This window comes from Haliotis cracherodii, unplaced genomic scaffold (assembly GCF_022045235.1).
Source record: "Haliotis cracherodii isolate W230 unplaced genomic scaffold, xgHalCrac1.p SCAF_6, whole genome shotgun sequence".
Classification (NCBI taxonomy): domain Eukaryota; kingdom Metazoa; phylum Mollusca; class Gastropoda; order Lepetellida; family Haliotidae; genus Haliotis; species Haliotis cracherodii.
Window position 1 is genome coordinate 11042450 of NW_027266319.1, and position 20073 is coordinate 11062522.

General features: G+C 39.7%; 1 protein-coding gene across 7 annotated transcripts in view; it reads right to left on the minus strand.

The window, feature by feature from the left end:
- The window catches only part of LOC139446224 (IQ motif and SEC7 domain-containing protein 1-like), a 189174-nt gene that overhangs the window by 98997 nt on the left and 70104 nt on the right, over positions 1-20073 (minus strand). The window contains exon 1 of one of the 7 annotated variants that reach the window (XM_071227559.1): positions 18850-19052. The exons of 5 other annotated variants lie outside the window; for them this stretch is intronic. In XM_071227559.1, coding sequence (XP_071083660.1) covers positions 18850-18890 — 41 coding nt within the window. In that variant the 5' untranslated portion in view covers positions 18891-19052. Of the gene's footprint in view, positions 1-4883; positions 5096-18849; positions 19053-20073 lie in introns of those variants that run through there. One more of the 7 variants, XM_071227553.1, reaches the window with a different exon arrangement.

The following is a 20073-nucleotide window of genomic DNA, read 5'->3' on the forward strand; positions in this document are numbered from 1 at the left end:
ACCCACGTCATAGGACCTGACCACCCAATCAATCTAATATCTTCTTACAACCAGCACTGGACCCGTGAAGATCCGGTGTAGAATAGGTCTTCAGCACCCCATGCTTGAGTAAGAGGCAACTATGCTTGTCGCAAGAGGCAACTATGCTGGTCACAAGAGGCAACTATGCTGGTCGCAAGAGGCGACTAACGGGATCGGGTGGTCAGGCTCGCTGGCTTGGTTGAATAATGTCATTATCCCAATTGTATGGATCGATGCTCATGATATCAATCACTGGATTGTTTGGTCTGGACTTGATTATTTACAGACCGCCGTCATATATCTGGAATAGTGCAGAAAGCGGCGCAAAACAACAAACCAACCAACCAACCCAATTGCATGGATCGATGATCATGATATCAATCACTGGATTGTCTGGTCCAGACTTGATTATTTACAGACCGCCGTTATATAGCTGGAATATCACTGTGTGCGGTGCAAAACAACCAACCAACCAACCCAATTGCATGGATCGATGCTCATGATATCAATCACTGGATTGTCTGGTCCAGACTTGATTATTTACAGACCACCGTCATATGGCTGGAATATCACTGAGTGTGGCGTTAAACAACAAACAACAAACAATCAACCAGCACTGGTTGCTTGTGACCAATTGGATCCTTGACACCCCACGGGGAATATCTATCAGGTCCTATACATGACAACATGGTAACTCCACCATTGTTCCCCCCGACAAGCTTGTTATACAATGCCTACTTCCAGCCAACTTCCTCTCACAGCAGTCTTAACACTGACATGGGTCAACTTGAGATAAAGTGACACTCTTGTGAAACTATTTCTGAAACAATTCAGTTGGAGGTCATCTTGACATTGTATTAATAGCAGCAGTTGACAAGTGACAAAATGTCTGGCCATAAAGTGCCTACAAAAAACTGCCCTGATCATGATCAAACTCTCATAATTTTGACATACTCATTTATCATAATCACAAAACAAATAAATATTCTGTCATGTGAGATAAGGACATAATTTACATACAATTTCATGAATAGAAAGTGAATTGATTATTTTCATTTTCATATGACTTAACTTTCAGAACCATGAAATACCCCGACTAACATAAAGTTTATGAAATCTTTTATTACACAATACTTCTCTCCTCTAAAATTTAAACAAACAATTTTCCAGATGCTGATTGTATATGTGGAATAGAGCTGGCTAGACTTGCTTTTGTATACAGACATGTATCTAGATTGTTTGTTTTTTTCTTTCATAAAATAAATATATTCCACAGTCATGGTGCAGGACTATGAACTATCTTGCATCATGAGTTATAGTTTGTTTGTTTGTTTGTTGTTTAACCCCGCAGTCACATGCATCAACCAAGTCAGCTAGCCTGACCACCCGATCCCCTTAGTCGCCTTTTACGACAAGCATAGTCGCCTTTACATGGTTTCAGAAAGGGGTTCAACACATACAAAAGTGATATTCACCATTTCCTCAAGTACAATCAATTATGGACACACCACTTAGAAATACTGGAATAACTTGAATATCACTAATCACAGTCTTGAACTTCCCAACATCAACCTCCAGAAAAACCTACTCAAACCCATTTCATAACCTTCATGTGAGGTTAATTTGAAGTAAGAAATCAGAAAAGTGGAGTTAAAGGAGAACAATGATCTCAAGAATATCTCCCCCTTGCCACCTCTCTCTACCAGCCGGCTGGCTGCAGAGTGAGCTCAGATAACTGAAGTGGAACCTGTGCATAACACTTGCGTCATGGTCATGTCACTTGAGTTTGTATCTCGATGTTATCTCCACAGCACCAGCAGGAGGGACACGGGCAGGATCTACATGCACTGCCACGTAGACGGTCAAAACTACAGGATATCAATAAACTGCGTTTTAAACCTGCTTGCAAACCATCACAACATGTCACGGAAAATTTGGTAAAACAATATCATTGACCTAAATGATAAAATCTCTCAACTTCTTAGTTGTAGATTTGGTTCTGAACTGAAAACAAACATATGTCTTGTGTTTGAGTAGGTTTGAAGTCACTTACAAAATATTTCAGCTATATTATTTGGGGGGCACCATGGATGGACTTCACACATTCTACTTGGAACGGAACCTGGGCATATTATGTGACAAGCAAATGCTTAACCACTTGGCTACCCAAATGACCCAATTTAATTTATATTTAATTTATAAATTTTTCAATTTTGCATTCCCACTTGTAATTTGTTTTGTGTTTGTGGTTTAATGTCGCACTCAGCAATATTCCAGCTATATGATGGCGGTCTGTAAGTTATCGAGTCTGGACCAGACAATCCAGTGATTTACATCATGAGCATCGATCAACGCAATTGGGATACAATCACATGCATCAACCAAGTCAGTGAACCTGACCATCCGATCTCATTAGTCACCTCTTACGACAAGCATGGTCGCCGAAAAACAATGTGAATGGTGGTGAGTGAGCGTTTACGCTAGCTATAGTTTCATCAATAAAACACAAGTGATACAGCGTAATTAGTCTGACATGTAAACATTCATCGACTAATGATCCCAAAATGTTTGCTTTATCGTACTTACATGGAATGGCAAAGTATCAATCTATCCCGATCACCTGATTCACCACAATGGTCAGGACAGAAAGCACTGACCAACACTAACAACAAGATGACATCAGTGAGGCTATTACTCCAGTTCCAAGCCAACAAAGATACACAGTATGCGGGATATTGACACAACAAATGGATTAAGCTAATCCACTGAGAGTGACCTTGACCGGGAATGTGGGAGACTGATGGCTGACAAACCCTCACATCTCACAGGATACACATTTACAGTTAGGCCCCGTCGACTCCTTGTTGACTTATTCAATATAATCAATGAAATGTTATTAAGACAGTAAGTAAATAAAGAGTGACATCACAGGCAAAACAATTATGTGTGTTGTGGGGGAGAGATTGGGGAATGGATAACTGGTGTCACGTAGGAACTTCTTTACCCAGCCCTTAATGCTGTTACACTGCAGTTGCTCATACATATCCATCATGAGGGCCTATCAGTCTTGATGACTGGCCCTAACCATGTCACCAACACAAAACATACGTCAACTCCTCTCTGTAATCTTGTACCTTCATGAGGTTGTCCAATAAAAAACAAAACTTTTCAAAACACAATTTACCAAATATCCATGCATCTACTAATAATTATTTTCTCTGCCAATAACAAAACAAAATATGGAGGAAAATTCTTTTTACAATAACATCTTTCATATTTCAGTCCATATTTACGGATCCATATATCAAATAGTGTGTACACAGTGCTGAAATTCAGCAAGTCACTGGGCCCTTGTCATAGACCCGGTGTTGACTTTAGGGGGTCTCCACATTCAAATATTATAGGGCCAAACCCTAAGGAAGCACTCATAATGACACTGGTCCATGTATTCCATATCCAATACAAACGTGTGATGGAGATTTGTCCTAATTCTTCTACTTAGTTGGCTACAATGTACAAACTTTGTTTTATTTGTTGTAATATTCCAGCTATATGACTAGGCCTGTAAATAATAAAGTCTGTACTCGACAATCCACTGATTGATATTGTGAGCAACGATCCACAGCTTCCGGGTACGATGACACGCAATCAACCAACTCACCGAACTTGACCACCCGATCCCTTTTGGTTGCCTCTTACGACCCCCATAGGTAGCCCAGAAGCACCCCAGGATGGTCAAAGTAGAACAAGCTCAAGTTGGTGACAGTGAACCATATAAATGTATTCTCACGGGTTTGAACCCTGTTTGAATCATTGACTCACAAACTTAAAAAGTGTTTGAAATTAAGACAGTGAAGGGCCCTGCATTCTCATCATTCCTTTTGCTTGTTTGTGTAATCCAGTGATGTCATGAGAATTGATCCAAGCAATTGGGATGCAATGTCATGCATCAACTAAATCAGTGAGCCTGACCACCTGATTCCGTTAGTCGCCTCGTCATTCCTATGTAGATGTGTATGAAGACAGTCAAACATTTGTATACAAACTCAATTTTTGAAAATTTAAAAAATAATCCTTGTTACATTTCTAAAATATAATATAATTTAGGTGTCATTAGATTAAAATACCATAGCAGCAATACCCAAGGACCTGCATACCTCTGTACCCTGTTAAGCTGAATAAACACAGACCTACTTAGGCATGGACCCCACAAGCTCTTCATCTTAATAGTGTGTTAATGACCTACTGGCTGATACAATAATCTCACCTCAGCCGGGCCATGACCTATGACAATCCATCTCCTACAACAAGCATAGCATGAAATACAATGCATCTGAACATGCAACCTCTATCTATCCCAAAACTGAGTCCATACCTACCCTTTCGGAGCTTCCAACTATTTGAAATAATGGCATTTTCGAATGTTTGGCGGTAACTGCCAGCCACTTCCTATGATATCATCGTGATGGTGTTTGCCGTGGAGTTGGGACAGCCTGAGAGGGCACGAGTTGGGCCACGTAATGGCTCACTCACAAAACAACAGGAACTCTGTTAACAAGCCTCATGCCACTTTCTCAATACTCCAGGATCTAACCCACGCAGATTTTTAACTTTTGCACTGTAGACCAATTAAAAAGCAAGTTTTATGGCAAGGGAATTTAGGAAGGAAATTTAAGGTGGTCAAAACATCATGAACAGGCAACATCTGGACATTGACGCCCAGTTGCCAGAAAAAGAATATGTAACGAGAAATCTTTTTGACAAATTATCACGGAAGAATGTGTCATATTCCAGGGAAAATTTTCTAATTTGACATTTATCATATTTAGGTTGACATGAAATTAAAAAAAATAATATCTTACCGTTTCTTAAACCTTGCTATTTTGAGGAGTAGTAGGCCACAACAGTCTTCAGATGCAAAATCTACTCCACTCATTAACAGATGGGAGTTTTAAGCCTTATACTGACAGCACCTTGAATCCAGAGTCAGACTTAAATAACTCGTGTCATCAAAACTGCTAACAAGCAAATCTCCTAAGACAGATGGTGGCATTTGTCTGAAACAGTTTTTGTCTCAAAAACACAATTGTAGTTCAAAACCTTATTGGGTCCAAAGTCCTCCAATTTCTTTCTGAACGTTTTCCAATGCAATCTATTACGTCTGTTTCCAATATGCGAACACACTGCAGAGACGAGGAGCCCCAAAGACGTACTCTCAAACTTGCATCACCCACATATACAGCCCACATGGGCATCGAAATATCCCGATTTTTATAAGACATGTCAAAACCTTCACTATTATGCAACATCAGATAAATAACAAAATAGAGAAAAATTTTCCCATGGAACATTTGACATTAATAAGAAATTATATAAAATGAAAAAAACGGGACACAAGTCGTAATAAGAATGACATAAATACCAAAAGTCTTATGTGCGTTATACAGAGGCACACACATTCAAGGTAACTGCAACAGCTGTCAATAATAGAAATTCAGATATTGATAACTATAAGTGTAATATCATTCGACTTTGTGTAAATAATGGACGTTTTCTGTAACGCAGTTTCTCTCTTTCATACTGTCCCCAAGACCGATCGAATCAATACAAGCTGAAAGATTTTATGTTGCTTGCGTGAATTACAAGTACAAGAACTGGTGTTGACGTAACGGGATCAAAGCCTCGAAAAGAAGTAAACATTCATGCAACATAATTTCAAAACAGCCTGTTGTTGATTAGTTTCTTGGCGATATTTGATCTCTAGAACTGCTGAAACAAGAACTGGTTCTGTAAACCATGTCACAGTGTCAAAACACATGTTCATATTGACAGCCTTACATCAGCTTTACAATACAAGATAACTGAGTGAGCTACGCTCAAGGCTAATTTAACCAGTATTTCAGTTATACCACTGAGTCAATGTTTGTTCGTTGTTTAAGGCTGCACTCAGGTATATGATGGTGGTCAGACAATCCAGTGATGGATATTGTGAGTAACAATCCACGCCACTGGGGTATGATGACACCTAATCAACAAGTCACTGAGCCTGACAACCCAATCCATTTACTTATCAGTGAGTGAGTATGGTTTTACGCTGCTTTTAGCAATATTCCAGCAATATCATGGCAGGGGACACCAGAAACGGGCTTCACACATTATACCCATAAGGGGAATCGAACCCGGGTCTTCGGAGTGACAAGCGACCGCTTTAACAACTAGGCTACCCGACTGCCCCCATTTACTTATCAACCAGCTAAGATTGCTGGGTAGACTTGCAGAAGTCTCTAAGGCAATAATTATTAGTTTAAATCATAATTTCTAGATTATGTAAATAATAAGAACAACTTGTCCCTATAAGAGACTGAGTCCTACACATATCTAGTCTTACTTATTAGGAGGATAGAATTACTTCACATCCATGGACCTTTCTTTCAGTACAGCCTTGGAGCAAGGCTAGTTGCTGGAGACCAATACTAAACCGGAATCCCATGGTGGCAAGCACCTTTTCACAATGGAGAGTGTTAAACAAGAATACCACTGAACATTAAAAAGTAATGAAATATAAACTGATTTAAACATTACTTACAAAGTTGCACCACAAATAGTTATCAAGTCAAGCCATTTGTCAAATGTTCCTTCATGTTCACTGAACAGATATCCTCATTAACGAACTGAACAACGAAACCTCTCCACAACACTGACGGGAAAGCGCCAAACAGGAATATGCAAATATTGCAGGTAGTAGTCAAAGAACTTGTTCTCACTCTGGATTTGGAAAAAAATTCCTGTTTGATTAACACGGTAATGCAGATTCATGAATAAATAAATGTTTCCTTTTGGAGAAAATTCTCTAAATATTTTCAATTTAACAAGCAAATAAAGCAACTACATGAAATATTAAACTCTAAATAAGACTTCTGCATTGTTCAAGTTGCAAAGGTAATCAACAAATATACACACCACTTGAAACATTTATACTAGAACACTGATTAAATAATGGAATAACGCTGATTCAGCTAAAAAGTGTGAAATAATACAAACAGCTGCATAGTGGTTATGACAAATATTAATTTTTACAATTATTATGCTGTTTTTATATTGTAACATTTTCGGGGGTGACCTGACCCTTGGTGACATCAGCTGATCAGCTGATAATGACAACCATGTCGCTGATAGATGACAGATTGATATATACAACACTGTCACATTTACATTTCAGCGATGACTCACTACATGGAAATAATTTCAAATGTTTAGTCCATATATAGGCATATCAAAACTTCCAAACAAATTTGCCAGAGGTAAATCTGTGTATGATAGAAATCATAAAGCTAATGTGCCGTAATTTTTACATTACATGTGACATTCAAATTCTACAAGAGGTGGTAGGCCAACATGTCAATTATGCGTGAGGGTCAACTAGCTCATGAATCTCGAACTGTGTGGTGGACGACCAACAACAAAACTGCTGCATTTTGTCTATGGGACCTGCAGGAGTGAGTGAGTGAGTGAGTGAGTTGGGTTTAACGCCGCTTTTAACAGTATTCCAGTTTTATCGAGGCGTGTCAGCTTAATGTGGTAAGAAATCTTACAGACTGAGAATTGTTAACAAAATGTCGCAATTATCAATAAATATCGGAGAAGTAACTTTGAGCAAATATGCAAAAAGCTGAGAGTGGTGACACATTTATGCATGGATTGAGATATAACAAGATCAGTTGCTTTCTGTCTTTGGCAAAGGACAAGACTGCTTCAGTAAATTGAAACTTTGTTTCATCCCAATAGCTTTTGTCAGATAGTATCGATGACACAATTTTCACATCGATAATCATACACTTCTTCCCATCAACGATAATTCCGATTATCAATATGTTTTAGCCAGCCCAAGTAAGCAGTGTTCGACATTAAGGGGAGTCAAGGGGTTGAAGTCTTTTCCTATTATTTGAATATGGGGACGAAGTAAAACTTTAACTTTTAACATTATGACAAGACACTTTGATTTACATGCTAAATTCCAAAAACTGGGTTAGGCATCCCAACTAAGAACTAAAACATCATCGACATTCCATAACATTATCTAAGTTCTGTACAAAAAGATTTAGCAAACATTTCTGTCACTTAACCTCTCAGCCACAAGCTCTTGACCACACTTCAAAGGAAGGAACTGACCAGAAACTTACATTCTCAGGTAAACAGGGGAGATCAAAGGGTGCTGTGGTCGTCAGTATTCCCCTCAGACAGGTACAAAGCTCCGCACCTGAGGCCGCTACCCTCACAACGTGCCGTAACAACAACAGGCCCCTACTTCAGTAGTCGATTTGCTGGTTGGGATTAAGTCGGACATCTATTGTCAAATCTCAGTTTCTCATCTCAAAACAATTCAATCCATTGAGCAATGCAATACAATTACAACCAGACATTATCTCGAGCATCCTCATATTCCCGCATTCTCATCAACACAGGAAGGAAGATGGAATAACAGCCTAACATCGAATTGAAACCTATGAGAAATCAAAACCCACATGGAGAATGACGTTGTCAATATCACACATGTTCATTTGTAATTAACACGATGTAAAGAAGTATTGATGTCTTCGCCCACGGAGACAGCTGACTGACTGTAGATGGAGATATTGACGTAGAATCCGACCCGGCTGCCATGCATCACCAACAACAAGCTGTAACACTTCGACAAACATTTAATGTATCCACAGTGAAGCAAACAAAGACTTCAAAGCTGCTGTAGACATTTCCTGGAGTCGTCCTGACTGTGGTAGTTAGTGGTCGAGCACAAGGCACAGACAGGCTTTGTGTTCTTATTATGCATCAACATCGGTATCTATAATGGACTGTTATTGTCGAAGTCAGAACTAATTCAACCCTTGATTGGTTGGTTGGTTGTTGTTTAATGTCACACTCAGCAATATTCCAACTATATGATGGCAGGCTGTAAATAATCAAGCATGGACCAGACAATCTAGTGATTGACATCATGAGCCACAATTCACGCAATTGGGATCCATGACATGCATCAACCAAGTCAGCGAGCCTGACCACCCAATCCCGTTAGTCGCAAACAAGCATAGTCAGCTTTTACGGCAAGCATGGGTTGCTGAAGACCTATTCTGCCCCGTTGTAACACTTGAAGGAGGGTAGGCTTGGTTGTAGGTAAGGAAAACCAAAAGTGTGATTCTAGGTGTTATTCTAGAGTTGTTTCTGCCTGACTTTCATCAAGTGCATTTCACCAAAGTGGTAAATGTCTGAGACCCGCATCACTTCGGGTTTTCCTCCATCAGTAAGCTGACACGTCGTGATATAATTGGAATACTGATAAAAGCAACATCAAAGCAAACTCACTCACTCACTCACTCAACTCACTCACTCAACTCACTCACTCACTCAACTCACTCACTCACTGACACTCACTGACACTCACTGACACTCACTGACACTCACTGACACTCACTCACTCACTCACTCAACTCACTAAGCACGTCATCACACATTCACATTTCTGGGGTCATATAGAATTTAATCCCAATCCTTATTCATACAGCAATAATGCTAGTATTGAAAATCAATGGACATATGGTGAAAGTCAAAGTCTATTCAAGACAACCGCACTCAATGACTGACAAACAAACCAAGTGCCACCGTTTCATCCTATCACAAAACATTCTTCACCCAATTACAAAGTTGAAGATTTATACTCATATATCAAGCCATTTGTTTGAACATGTGGCTGTTATGAAAGACCCTAAAATACAATAGGCATGCACTCGTTCACTGCACCCTGCTCCCTCCCCCCCCCCCCCCCCCCCCCCCCCCCCTCCCCCCTCGCTCCCCATCCCCTCACACCTACCTGGTAAGCCTGAACACTTCAACACCAGCCCATCACAAGGAGGGGTCCCCCAAACACCATCCTCTGTTCTGGGCACAGCCTGTCTCATTACATGTCACTTGGTCGTCCTGAGATGACCAATGTTGTTGACCCCTGGACACTCCCTGTCTTTTGTCTTTATAAAGGTACCTTATACCTGTGTTATATATGGGGTGGAGGATCTGATCTGGTTTATCATATTACATTGGATTGCTGGTAAACAATGACCGGTAATTCCAGGTCAGAGCAACATGCAGAGATAGCTTCTTAACATCATGATACACATTACAGTACAGTGACCTCTGACTTCATCTTATCATTGCTCTCATCGTTGGAAAATTACGTTCCCAATTTTTGTTTTTATGACATACAGATCACAAACAAAACTCAAATAACCAACGACAGAGAGCATTTCTAGATTTCCCAAAAGAATTCAATGTCATCGTTAAAATCAAATTTATTAACTTTATTGGGACTTCTGCAAAAGTAAGCACTCAACACCAGGTAACACTTCATACAACTATGGCTAAAATACATGACAGTGCTAGAGACAAACATCATTAGAACATTTTCATTATTTAGCAAATTTTGATAGGACATTTTTCTATATTAATATTATTATCACCAAAATTGAAAAATATCTTCAGGACATTCTGGATAGAAATCAGTCAATGCCCTAGAAAATGAAACGATATGATACCGTGGAATACCAGATCTTTTGCTGGTCAGATATTCTTTTTCTTCAAGTGATAAAGCTTTTTTATGTTTCTGTTATAACATTCATCAGCATACCACAAACAGACCCAAACTAATTGGAGACTCAAGCCTGTTACTCCACAGTCATCTTCAAATAAAAAGGCCATAACATAAAGAAGATTCAACTCTCACCATCTATTCTGTCAGAACACTGCCATCTATAAAGTAGAGCTTCTCTTAACCTTTCAATCCAACATAGCGTTCTTCCAAGTCCTCATACATAGTACTAGCAGCTGCTGAAACTGGGCCTTCACTTCACTTCACACAGTGTGTTGTTCCCCGTCTAACATCATCATAACTTAATCAGTGTGAGTACATGTTTTATCAATGTTTTATGACTTGCCTACTCCGTGTAATTACTTCACATCACAATCTATACAATCTGATTAATACCCAAACATATAACAAAATGTAATAACCGTATTTGACGTAATAAGCGCCCCGCTCTAATAAGTGCCCACGGTGATATTTGCTAATATATTGGCAAGTGAACAATCCCAATTAGCACCCCTTCCAATTGATCAAAGTACACAAGACTCATTTATTCGTGTATAATACGCACTCGTGTGTTATATGCACCCTTAATTATTGGCAATTAAATTCTGGAAAAATATATATGTCGTATATAAACAGTTCAGACCTTCAGCATAAATCACAAAATTTATCTTTCAGCTCTGTTTTTTCCACCAAAAATAATATTCTAATAAGAGCCCCCATTTCTAATTTTTAAAGCACCCTGGGTGCTTATTAGGTCGAATATGGTATGTTAATGTAAGTTTAGGTTATATTACTGTTGACAACAACAAAAAATGCTAATGGTAGAGTTTGTCTTGTACATGGAATCTTGTCATATAAAAGATCAGCAATTCTTGGAAATTATTTATGATTCATTCTCTGATTCATGCTTGGACACAGCATTAAAAAGTAACATGTTTTACAATGTGAAAAAAATTGGATGTTTCTCATATTTTTGTTACTGCAGAACATGCCAAAAGGAGTCCCAGGTAGTGATGACCATAAATAATATTACTTACGTTCAAGATGGATTATAATGACTGAGAAAGAAGTTGTTTTCTATTATTGTTATATTCCATAGTGATGCAGTCATCAAATTGGCTTTTTCATTAAGAGGTGGTTATTGTTGCCAAAAACCCACTCCCACAAACGTCAGCCATTGGAAGTCCTAAAAGTTGCACATGTCAAAATTGCATGTGGTTTCTATATCAGTCTTTTAATAGATATCAAATGATTAACATGTGATGGGAAATCACATCATCACTGGTGTACAGGAAGAAGGACATTGAAACATACAGATCACCATCACTGATGCATGTGACTACAATGAGGAGTGCTTGAACCCTCATAAAGGAGGGTTTATGACGCAATGTGACGTCAGAAGCAACCGTTTGCCCAACAAGGAAGATAGGCTCAATGTCAAGTGTCTGTTTAAGCCTCATTACTGAGGGACATTTTGTTTGAAGTCCCAGGCCCCAAACAATGAAGCCTTGATTAGTTTCTCCTCTTATTGGATTCACTAGTTATCAATTATCATCAGTCTTTTGATTTTTGTATATTTGCACCGTGAGTCTACATCATTAGTTATCCTTCTTCATGTATATTTTGTATCTTATTTTTCATATCTTAGCATGAAACTGAAACCCTTACTGATCAAACAGGCCTGTGTAGGCCTGTCACACTTACTAAAACTACAGTCTACTGGAGATAAAATGGGTGAGTGGGGTTCAATACTGTTTAAACTGTAATTTGAGTTGTCACAGCGTGTCAAAGGGAACTCAAACTCAGGTTGTGTAGATGTTTACAACCAACCAACAATCATTTTTTTTGACAAACCAAGGATGACAATCAAGGTAAATCTAAGATCTGAACCCACAATCAGCTGATTGCAGTGAAACAACACAGGGTTATCTAAGTTTAGACACGGTGCCAATTAGTGCGATTGCTAATTAATCATGACATCATCGTGCAAGGTAAAAGGTAGAGAGCTCCATGTTTTGTTTCACTTGAGGCTGTCCCGCAATATTTCAGAAACTTCAATCACTTTGGGGTAATAATAAAATATAGTAATCGCTGCAAAAAAGTTAAGTTTAGTTTCAGTGCTTGATCTATTAAAATATTTTTGTAAATGAATAAAATCTGTGTTGGTTATTTTGAACACGTATTTTATGTGCAACACATATTTTTTAAATGGCAAACTTGGACAGCTGTTACTTGTTTGGGGTCATCGATACTTTCAGTATTAACACACTTACTTCCGGGTCCTTGTCATAAATAATCCAGACATGGCTACCCAGGAGACAAAAGCCCAGACATCATCAAGTATAATTTCCAGTAGTACTTCATCAAGTGATTTATGTGGACCTGCTCAGAGGCTGATATTCAGCCCCAAGTCTGCAGCCAATGTCAGTAAATATTCCCAAATTGGAATTACAAAAAATTTCCCAATCATGCTAATGTCATGTAGGGCTGGGATGAGTCCAAATTTACTACCCGGGTACCCAACCCCCTATTACCCGACCCTACCCGGGTACCCACTGTAGGTCTCAGATGTCTCAAAATGTCCGATTGGGAATATTTTTAGCATAGCCCTTGCAAAACGTATTTAGGTACATGTATTAAACAATCTGGTCATTCATACACTGAAGTCGAATTAAGTTATGTCTTTATTCAACCACATGAAAAGTCAGAAGGAATGGGTACATAGTCAGAAAGAAATGCAAACATTGATTTGTAGAGTTCTAGATAATTTTTTTGCATTAAACAATATATCACATGACTAACCACGGGTCCGGGTAGTCCTGTGGGTACCCAGGTCCTACTCAGTACCCATCCGACCCTGGTACCTGAGTTACCCATCCCATCCCGAATTTCATGGCTTTGTCATGGAATTTAGGGGGTGTGGGTGTGTGTGGGTGATTTTTTCAAACAAAATAATGACTTTTTCCTAATTTGCCTCCCAAAGGCACCAAATTTGGTATTCTAGATAAATCTCTGTTGTCTGAAAACATACAGCACTAAAAGAAAGGTAACTTAAGTTGGGCTGAATGCCTCTTTTAACAGTATTTCAGTAACATCACAGCCCTGTCAACTTAATGTGGGAGGAATGCCAAAAGTGATGCAGGTTTTAGACGTTAACTAGAATTTAGACTTTAGATTAATGTTAATGTCCTATTTCATTCCAAATGCCATTCAGCCATTAAAGGACTTTATTGAGCTCATTTTTCCAAATCCAATGCAATCTATTGAAGAACGATTCAACCTGTACAATAAGGAGAGGCATAATCTGGCTGTCAGCACACCATTATTTTACAAAAATTCCTATATTAAGCTATTGAGTTGTGACTAGCCTTGCTCCAAGGCTGTATTGAATAAGTCGATGGATGGGTAGTAATTCTCTCCTTATAATAAGCAAGTTTAGATTTGTGAACAGTACAGGATGCAAGTCTCTTATAGATATCATTTGTTCTTTTTATTTTAATATTCTACTGAGTGAGTGAGTGAGTTGGGTTTAAAGCCGCTTTTAACAGTATTCCAGTTATATCACGGCTTGTCAGTTTAATGTGGGAGGAAAGCCCGAAGTGATGCAGGTCTAAGACGTTTACCACTTCGGTGAAACCCACGAGCACGGGTATAGTGCTGACAAACCTAGAAACATAATCGGGACGAACCGGGATTCGAATCCACAATCATAGGTTTCTGGCGTTCCCAAGGGACGCAACTCAGCGAATCGCGGCGCCTTAGACGACTGAGCCAAGCGTGCCCCCTTAATAATCTAGAAATTATGACTTCATCTAATAATTTTTGCCTTAGAGACTGGTGCAAGTCTAAGTTGTGACTAACCCTTGCCCTGCAGGTTAACAAGGGGAAACAAACAAGTGAACGTCAACTTCATTTCCTGGTGGGACCAGCTGACAAGACGCAGTCCCAACTCACCACTGATGATGAATATGATTAGGACCAATTGTATTCATAATTCACAATTACCACCACAGATTATGACAATTATGCATCCTTGGAAATGCAAATACAAAGGTTTGGTAATCACAGGACTCAGGTTTCCTGCCCTGGGTCAAATGAAGTCAAGGCTCCTGTGATGCTGAGGAGATCACCTCTTTAATCACTACGGGTGCTCAAGTTGAAGATTCAGATAGTGAGTGAGTGAGTTGGATTTAGCGCCGCTTTTAACAGTATTCCAGTTATATCATGGTGTGTCAGCTTAATGTGGGAGGAAAGCCCGAAGTGATGCAGGTCTCAGACGTTTACTCACTTCGGTGAAACCCACGAGCACGGGTATGGTGCTGACAAACCTAGAAACATAATCGAGGAGAACCGGGATTCAAACCCACAATCATAGGTTTCTGGCTTGTCCAGGGAAGCAACTCTGCACAGCAAATCACAGCGCCTTAGATGACTGGGCCTCCGGTTCCCCCAGATTTAGATAGATTTTCACAGAGTGAGTGAGGTAGGAAACATGGTCAACGAGGTTACATCTTGATCATCCGTCTTCCGTGGTGTAGTGGATAGAGCATCTGCATTCACAGCGGAAGGTCGGTGGTTCGATTCCCTGGCTGAATCATACCAAAAGATGGTACTTGTTGTTACCTTGCCTGGTGCTTGATATTAAGTGGACAAAACAGGACCTGGTCACCTCAGAGTCAGTGTAATGTGCCTGAGAGGGGTATCCATGTTAAAATGTAGCATGGAATCTCACTAGGTTAGCACAATAGAACCAGTTGGCGAGTAAGCACGTAATGATCGTGAACTCAACCCTATCTTACCATCATCGTAATTGACTTTTTCAGTGAGTGAGTGAGTAGGGTTTAACGCCGCTTTTGGCATTATTCCTGCAATATAATGTCAGGGGACACCGGAAATTGGCTTCACACATTGTACCCATGTGGGGAATCGAACCTGGGTTTTCGGCGTGATGAGCGAACGCTTTAACCAGTTGGCTACCCCATCACCCGACTTATCAACAAGAATGGGACACTGGGGATCTATTCTGACATTGAATCGAGGTCTTGAAATATCTCTTCAGATAATGCTGTCCGATTAAATAATGTTAGTGTCATAATGCACAAAAAGGAAAGATTGATATAATACCTTTAATATGGGTCTCAACTGTCAACAGATTTTTTATGCTTATTTTTCACAAATCCTAAGGTATGAATGTACAAGAATATATTTGTTTCTTATCACACATTTTATTTGTCAGATAAATTCTTACTAATTTTTCCCATCTTATAACTTTCTACTTGTATTTACCCAAAAACATTTTGACAGGTTGAATCCGATTTATTACAAAACCAAACATATTTGCTTGTCACTAAAGATTTATCAATATTGTAAAGGACAAGTACGTAGTTTCATTCTGTCTTAACAATTTCACCTAATCTTAGGTCAATGAGGTCACCCACATCTTGTAATACTGAGATAACCATGGCAACCTCACTTGACCTGTGACTTTAGATCTGACGTGTGGTGTGGTGTGGTGTGGTGTGGTGGCGTGGCGTGGCGTGGCGTGGCGTGGCGAGGCGAGGCGAGGCGAGGCGAGGTGAGTGTGGTTTAACATTGCAATCAAGATAAGTTCACTTATGTAGCAACATGCAAGCACGTGTGTGTGTGTGTGTGTGTGTGTGTGTGTGTGTGTGTGTGTGTGTGTGTGTGTGTGTGTGTGTGTGTGTGTGTGTGTGTGTGTGTGTGTGTGTGTGTGGTCTGTCTGTACAAGTCAGGATTTCTGCTGGTTTTCATCGCGCTCGTCAATTGACATACCATGCCACTGTTTACCATGGATACCCCTCCCAGACACATTCTACTGACTCCGAGCTGACCAGTCTTTGTTATATTCAGGCAAGTAAACAACAAGTACCATCTTTCAACCTCTTTAGGCATGACACAGCCAGAGGCTTGAACCACCAACCTTCTGTTCTCCGGGCTGTGTGCCCAGGGTGTGTGCCCAGAAAACAGAAGGTTGTTGGTTCTATTTGGCGCTATCCATCTCAGGGCACACACTCTATCCATCTCCGGGCAGACACTCTATCCATCTCCGGGCACACACTCTATCCATCTCCGAGCACGCACTCTATCCATCTCGGGCACACACTCTATCCATCTCCAGACACACTCTCTATCCATTACACCACAGAGGTCGGCTCCTTTGACCTGACAAAGGTCGCATCTGTCGGCCACAGCTGGCATGGGTGGTCATGAAGTAGGGACATAGGAACACTTTCACTACTATTGACCTGAAGATGAAATCAAGGAAGCTGCTCATTCGGCTTGTCTATTTCAGGAATTATCTCTTCATTGTGAAGATTTATCATCTGGTATCGGACTTGTCAGGCTCTCTGTTTAATGGGTTCCATGTAATTCTATCAATGTGGCTGACCACACAAAATATGGCAGCTCTTTCTTCGTTAGCCATGATGAAAATCAAATTGAATTATCCTGGGCCTCACTCTTCATCAAAAAGTACTCTTTTCACAAATCCTTTATTCCGCTCATATGGGGACAATTTTATTCCTCATACACCCGGACATCAGTTATAAAGTATGTACATGTCATGTGTTCAGAAACTCTCCTTTGAAGTTACCAAGCCTTCTCAGCATTAATGTACATCTACCGTATTCGACGCAATAAGCGCCCCGCTCTAATAAGCGATATTTGCTAATATATTGGCTAGTGAACAATCCCAATTAGCACCCTTCCACTGATCAATGTACACAAGACTTATTTATTCGTGCATAATACGCACTCGTGTGTTATATGCACCCTTAATTAAATTCCTGTAAAATATATATCTGTCATGTATAATACGCACAGACTTTTCTTCTGTATCATTTCATGAACCACAAAATTTACGATCTTTCAACTCTTTGATCCAGATTATATTCTGAAAAGAGCCCCCTATTTCTAATTTTGAGAGCGCCCTGGGCACTTATTACGTCGAATACGGTATTACATTGCGCATGTCAATGTTTTAACTTTCCATTTTAACCCGTCATATTCATTTTTTATCCCCTGTGGGTGTTTATGTACAATAAATCCTATTCTGAATATAGTTTGTAAGGATAGGCATTTCAAATGACTTCCAAAAAACACACTTTTAAACATGTAACATATTTGGACAGGAAAAGGGAAAAAAGGTCCTTTGTCATAAAAGTCAAACCCAAGCTGTAGAATGCTTTTGTCCTTAAACCTTACGAAATTTAAATGTGATATCCTTTTCAAAAGGGGCACGGAAGATTTCTTCCAGCTAAAACACTATACAAATCCCCAACTCATTCATTCTTACAGAGGTGACAGATGAAATGTATGGTCCTGATAGTACTGCTTACCCCTGTGGAAGTGGCTCACACACCGCATGTTACACTGAACACTGGGATAAACTTATCAGCTGGGTCAGTAACAGAGTACAGACCGAAGACACTGTACACGTTTACTCTGTACTGACGAAAACATGAGCTGATGTAACATACATGAGACTAATTCATCTGCAAATGATGTAAACAGTGTTGGAAATGAATAGGGGTCCTGAAATCCTGGAGGTTTTCTCCCCTAGTATTTGAATCTAGGCATCCCTTAGATTTATCATTAAGGTTATTATTGACAGGGCTATTTAATCATCAGGTTTAAGTTCCAGCCCTATACAAGTGGTCCTTGATTTCGCAACCAGTTTTATGAAGTCTTGTTAAACACTGACAAGCAAATGCATGTTTGAAGAACTGAAAATTGTTCATTTATATTTCATCTATTTAATTATGTTGTAAGTCTACAATATATTATGAGAAGTTTTGGTAAAAAAAATGAAAACAGTAGGCCCAGGTTTCAAACACACAAAGAATCTCGCTGTGTCATTTCTGTTTAAATCTGACAGAGTATAGCACTGATGAAATTATGAGTCATCTGTTCCGTACTGTATAAATGTGTAATATCAGCCATTTTCCACATGAAACATGTTTATCACACTACTGACAGACACCGACCAACACCATAAACTGATACATTTCAACTGATTTCAAAATTACTCAAGGTTGAAATTACCAATCAATTAATCTCTTCAAAGTTTGTACCTTGACAGGCTTTTTATTGAAAGCAGGTAACCATGGCAACACATCAATCTCGCTGCCCGAACCACTAATTATGTGATCATTCCCTCTCAAACTCCGTCCTACCTTTTCCCTAGTAGGCCAGGACTCCAGAATAAATCTGCCATGGTTGCTTTTCTATCAGTATCCTTTCTTGTCAATGATAAGGGTCCCAGTCCACAGAGACAAAGAAGTTGTACCAACAGGAGCCCGACCACCCTAGGAGTCTTTGTCTAGGTCTCCACAAAGTGCTGGTCCCAGCTGATTGTTTTATGGGTTACAGCTACAGAACGTGCACAACTTGTGTCCTCCTGCAATATGATGTATCCGTGAGTGACACCTACTGATTGTGACTCAGATCGTGAACTTGTTCATGTGCGCTGTGTTTTTATCTTTTGGTTCTGTTGTTATCAGTTGGAGCAGGGTGGGAGGTCAACAGCTGACTGCTTAATTATCATACCTGGTTAACTTGACACAGGAACTCTAATTCAAAATGAAAATTTGATTCAAATCAATACTGATATCAAGTGTGGCACCTTATTTGAAAGAAATTTTTTCCACTCTTTCACACAAGACATAAAAAAATAGCTTGGGAAATATTTTATTAAATTTTTTTATGTGCTCAAATCAACACTGTTACCAAGTGTAGGACCTTGAATTGAAAGATTTGTTCTTCCTTTATGTAAAAAAAAAAAGGACAAATGTATTTTCATAATTTACCACCAAAAGTTATTTTTAAGTAATAACATGCTTAGCAGTGCTTGAAACAAAGCCCTTGTTATGGCCCTAAAGTTTAAACTTAAAGATTCAGAGGTCCCAAAGTTCCAATATCAGAACCTCAAAAATACCCAGTGACCCCCTTATTTTTGAATAGTGCTAATGAGCATGACAAGAGAAGGGTGTTTGAGGAAGTGAGTGAGTTGGGTTTAGCACCGCTTTTAACAGTATTCCAGTTATATCACGGCGTGTCAGCTTAACGTGGGAGGAAAGCCCGAAGTGATGCAGGTCTCAAGACGTTTACCACTTCGGTGAAACCCACGAGCACGTGCATGGTGCTGACAAACCTAGAAACATAATCAGGGCGAACCAGGATTCGAACCCACAATCATGGGTTTCTGGGTGCCCAAGGGACGCAACTCTGCACAGCGAATCGTGGCGCCTCAGACGACTGGGCCACCCGTGCCCCCAGGGTGTTTGAGGAGACAACAACACAGTACAAAGTGACAACCCCCATTGGCTTGACCACCTCCTATTGCTATCACAGAACATACGTGTGGTCTGCATGCATGTCAGCGAACAGCAACATTCAGA